Below are 4,749 nucleotides of genomic sequence, written 5' to 3' on the forward strand. Positions count from 1 at the left end.
AACATGGTTGCAAATTACAAATCGGTTTCAAAACCAATATTTTCAAATATTTATTAAAAATGATAATATTTTTCTAAAAACCTTTTAAAAATTTGATATGTATGAAAAACCCCAAGATAATAATTAAATCCATTTCTTGTATTATTATTAAAATTAATTAATTAATTTAATTTTATTTAATTTTAGAAACACAAAATAAATAAATAAATAAATTAGAAAATGGTAGAAGAGGAGGAGAGAGAAGAAAAAGGAAAGACAAGAAACAAAGAACAACAAGAACGCGTTTTCACAAAGAACAATCACTGTTGAGTCTTCCTTCTCTCTCTTCTCTCACCACTTTCTCTCTCTACCCATCTTTACAATCACCACCAAAATTAGGGCTTGGGTTTGGGGTTTTTCAGCAAACCAAGCTCAATAAACACTCAAAATCTCGTCAAGATTCAATCTTTTTATATTTTCTTGGACCCTTTAAGGGTTTGAATAATGGGTCATTTCAAATTCTACAGCCCTCACAAACCCTTCAAGTTCTTGATTTTCTTTTGGGTTTTTGCTTCAGTTTTCGGGTCGGAGCTCTCTGGACCCGATTCGGATAAATCAGCTTTGTTGGAGATGAAAGCCTCTGTTTCTGACCCTACTGGAATGCTGTCCAGCTGGCAATCAGCAAGTGTTAATCACTGTTCTTGGTTTGGTGTTAGCTGTGATGCTAATTCTAGGGTTTTGGCTGTTAATGTTACTGGCGGTGGAGGTAATTCTGGTTCTTTTTCTTGTGATAAGTATGCTAAGTTTTCGATATATGGTTTCGGGATTAGAAGGGTTTGTAGTGGTAATAGTGTTGTGTTAAGTGGTAAGATTTCACCTGGTGTTGTTAAGTTAAGTGAGCTTAGGGTTTTGTCATTGCCTTTTAATGGGTTGAGTGGCGAAATTCCGGGGGGAATTTGGGGGATGGAGAAACTCGAGGTTCTTGATCTCGAGGGGAATTCGATTGGAGGGGTTTTGCCTAGTGATATTAAAGGGTTGAGGAATTTGAGGGTTCTTAATTTGGGGTTTAATGAGATTGTAGGGGAGATTCCGAGTTCGTTGTCGGGTTGTGGAGGATTACAAGTGTTGAATTTGGCAGGGAATCAGTTGAATGGGACAATTCCGGTGTTTTTGGGAAAGTTTGGGGATTTGAGAGGGGTTTATTTGTCGTTTAATAGGCTTAGTGGACAGATTCCTCCTGAGATTGGATTTAGCTGTCGGAAACTTGAGCATTTGGAGCTTGCGAGTAATTATCTTGTCGGAGGGATACCTAGCAGTTTGGGTAATTGTAGCATGCTGCAGTCACTTTTGCTATATTCGAATATTCTAGAAGAGGTAATTCCTATGGAACTTGGACAATTAAGTAAACTTCAAGTTTTGGATGTTTCAAGGAATAGTTTGAGTGGAATGATACCCCCTGAACTTGGAAAGTGTTCTGAGTTATCTGTTGTAGTGTTCTCAAACTTGTGGGATCCTCTTAGTGGCGGTGCTGAGTCAGAATCTGATTTGTCGCCGACCTCTGGTCATATGGAATTTAACTTTTTTCAAGGAACAATTCCCACAGGACTTGTTACTCTTCCGAAGCTCAAGGTATTATGGGCACCAAGAGCCACTTTGGAAGGAAAACTTCCCAGTGATTGGGGTACTTGCAACAGCCTGGAAATGGTGAATTTGGCCGAAAATTATTTCATGGGAGAAATTCCTGTTGGTCTAACCAGATGCAAGGGCTTGTACTTTCTTGATTTGAGTTCAAATAGGCTGACAGGGGGCCTTGTCGGGAGTCTTCAAGTTCCTTGTATGACCCTGTTCGATGTCAGCAGTAATTTTCTGTCCGGTTCTATGCCCTTGTTCAATTCTAGTGCCTGTCCTCTTATTCCTTCAATAAGCCATAAGTCTTTTGAACCCTACACTCCCTCAACTGCATATGTTTCATTTTTAGCATATGGAGCTCGAAATGCAACTTCATTCCCATCATTTGGAGATGTTGGTAATCTTGCAATCTTGCACAACTTCGGTGGCAACAACTTTACTGGTGGATTCTCTTCGGTACCAATTTCGCGAGAGAGATTAGGTTCACATACTGTTTATGCATTTCTAGCTGGCCAAAACAAGATGAGTGGACCAATTCCGGGTGGATTATTTGGGAAGTGTGAAATGTTGAAGGGCTTTATTGTTAATGTCAGTGGAAATGAATTATCTGGTCAATTTCCTCCACAAATTGGTTCAATGTGCAGGTCTCTCATACATTTGGATACCTCTAGAAATCAGATTGCTGGAGCAATTCCTAATTTTGGAGGTTTGGTTTCTCTTGTTGCTTTAAATTTGAGTTGGAATCGTTTACAAGGTGCGGTTCCTGCCAGTCTTGGTCAGATCAGTAATCTTAAATCTATTTCTTTAGCCGGAAATAACCTTACTGGCCCTGTACCTGCGAGCTTATGGAAGCTGCAGTCTTTAGAAGTGCTTGATGTTTCTTCGAACTCTCTCTCTGGGGAGATTCCAGACACTGTTGTGCATTTGACCAACCTCACCACTCTGCTGCTTAACAACAATAAATTCTCTGGTCAGCTTCCCCCTGGTTTGGCAAATGTGACTACACTTTCAGTGTTCAACGTGTCTTTTAATAACCTATCCGGGCCGGTCCCCCTAAATAGTAACTCAATTAAATGTAATGATCTCGTTGGGAACCCATTTCTGCAGCCCTGCCGCGTGTACTCTTTGTCAGGATCATCTTCAGATCAACAAGGAGGGAATTTCGAAAATGATGCTGCTTCCCCTTCTGTGAGCGAAAACAGCAAAAAGAGTAGCAATAATGGTTTCAATTCGATCGAGATTGCATCCATAACATCTGCATCAGCTATTGTATCAGTTCTGCTTGCTCTAATTGTCCTGTTCTTTTACACCCGAAAGTGGCATCCAAAGTCCAGGGTTGGGGGGTCTATCAGAAAGGAAGTTACTGTATTCACTGATATAGGGGTTCCTTTATCCTTTGAGAATGTAGTGCGTGCCACAGGAAGTTTTAATGCTAGTAATTGCATAGGGAATGGAGGTTTTGGAGCAACCTACAAAGCTGAAATTTCCCCGGGCGTCTTGGTTGCTATAAAACGGCTTTCAGTTGGACGGTTCCAAGGAGTCCAGCAGTTTGATGCAGAAATCAAAACGCTTGGCAGATTGCGCCATCCTAATCTCGTTACCCTAATTGGCTATCATGCAAGTGAGACAGAGATGTTTCTGATTTATAATTATCTACCTGGAGGTAATCTGGAGAAATTTATTCAGGAAAGATCTACAAGAGCAGTGGATTGGAGGATACTTCACAAGATTGCTTTGGACATAGCACGGGCGCTGGCATATCTGCATGATCAATGCGTGCCACGTGTTCTACATCGTGATGTAAAGCCTAGCAATATATTGTTGGATGAAGACTTCAATGCTTATTTGTCCGACTTTGGATTAGCTAGACTCCTTGGAACATCAGAGACCCATGCTACTACTGGCGTTGCTGGGACTTTTGGATATGTAGCTCCCGAGTACGCAATGACTTGTCGTGTTTCTGACAAGGCTGATGTCTATAGTTATGGAGTGGTGCTACTTGAGTTAATTTCGGACAAAAAAGCCTTAGATCCCTCATTTTCTTCATATGGTAACGGTTTCAACATTGTTGCTTGGGCATGTATGCTTTTGCGGCAAGGACGTGCCAAAGAATTCTTCACAGCAGGATTATGGGATGCAGGTCCGCATGATGATCTGGTTGAAGTGTTACACCTGGCAGTTGTATGCACTGTCGAAACTTTGTCTACGAGGCCAACTATGAAGCAAGTTGTTCGGCGGCTGAAGCAACTTCAACCGGCGTCATGTTAGCAAGATAGGAGCAACCAGCTGATGACATAGTGATTAGTAGGATCTAAGCACAGCCAGCAACTGTATGTTTTAAATATTAATATAATCAGCTGATGGGCATATGTGAAGCAATTGTGTAGGCTTTTTATTTATTTATTTTTTTGGTTAATGAATGTTTGAAATATTGAAATAATCATGTAGAGTTGTATTGTTTCATAATATCAGATTTAACTTGATCCACAGTTATAGATTGTCCAACAAGCATATTACTTTTGTGCTTCTTTTTTTTTTGGTTCGTAGTTAGCTCGTGTTGTTTCTGTCGGGTGAATAGCTTGGATTGATCATGATTGTGTCTTGGCTTGATTCGCCTCCAAATCAGTTGTACTAGATTTCGGTTTTGTCGGGGCATCTAACTGATTTAGAATCAGTCAAATACTGATATCTAGCTTCAATTCTCTACTGATTAATGGAAGAAACAGTCGGGGATGCTTTATTTTTGGTAAATTTATTTCGATATTACTATTTCTGGTAAATTTTTTGATTCAGTTTAGCACTCCTTGTGAATTTGTAGTGTTTGTGCATCCAGCTATACAATATTTATCTGGAGTTGCCCCTCGTGTTGCTGTGTTCCCTGTGTTCCAGTCTTTAAACACTCGAGCCTGATAAGTTTTCGTTATCGTTGCTCATTTGAATAGTTAGTACATTATTTATCTCGCTGAATGGAAATTATACTTGCATGCTCTGCAAACTCCCGTCGGACAAATTTAGTTATCATTTGTTCTATGGTTAAGGATTTTGTTTGATTTTCAGCAGCTGCTGCTGATTTAGGCCGTATGAATATGTATTCGCTGGGTTAAGTATTTGGTGGCTAACCGGAATATTTTTAGATAACAT

The 4,749-nt window shown here is 40.0% G+C and overlaps 1 protein-coding gene across 1 annotated transcript; it reads left to right on the forward strand.

Moving 5' to 3' along the window:
• Positions 1–262: 262 nt before the first annotated feature.
• LOC141700514 (LRR receptor-like serine/threonine-protein kinase RPK2) lies at positions 263–4,091 on the forward strand. Its single transcript, XM_074504259.1, has one exon. The coding sequence runs from the start codon at positions 484–486 to the stop codon at positions 3,874–3,876; it is 3,393 nt and encodes a 1,130-aa protein (XP_074360360.1). The 5' UTR covers positions 263–483; the 3' UTR covers positions 3,877–4,091.
• The last annotated feature ends 658 nt before the right edge of the window (positions 4,092–4,749 follow it).

This window comes from Apium graveolens, unplaced genomic scaffold (assembly GCF_009905375.1).
Source record: "Apium graveolens cultivar Ventura unplaced genomic scaffold, ASM990537v1 ctg2461, whole genome shotgun sequence".
NCBI lineage: Eukaryota > Viridiplantae > Streptophyta > Magnoliopsida > Apiales > Apiaceae > Apium > Apium graveolens.

Coding starts and splice junctions, on each gene's coding strand:
- LOC141700514 (XM_074504259.1), top strand. CDS start 484: ATGGGTCATTTCAAATTCTACAGCCCTCACAAACCCTTCAAGTTCTTG.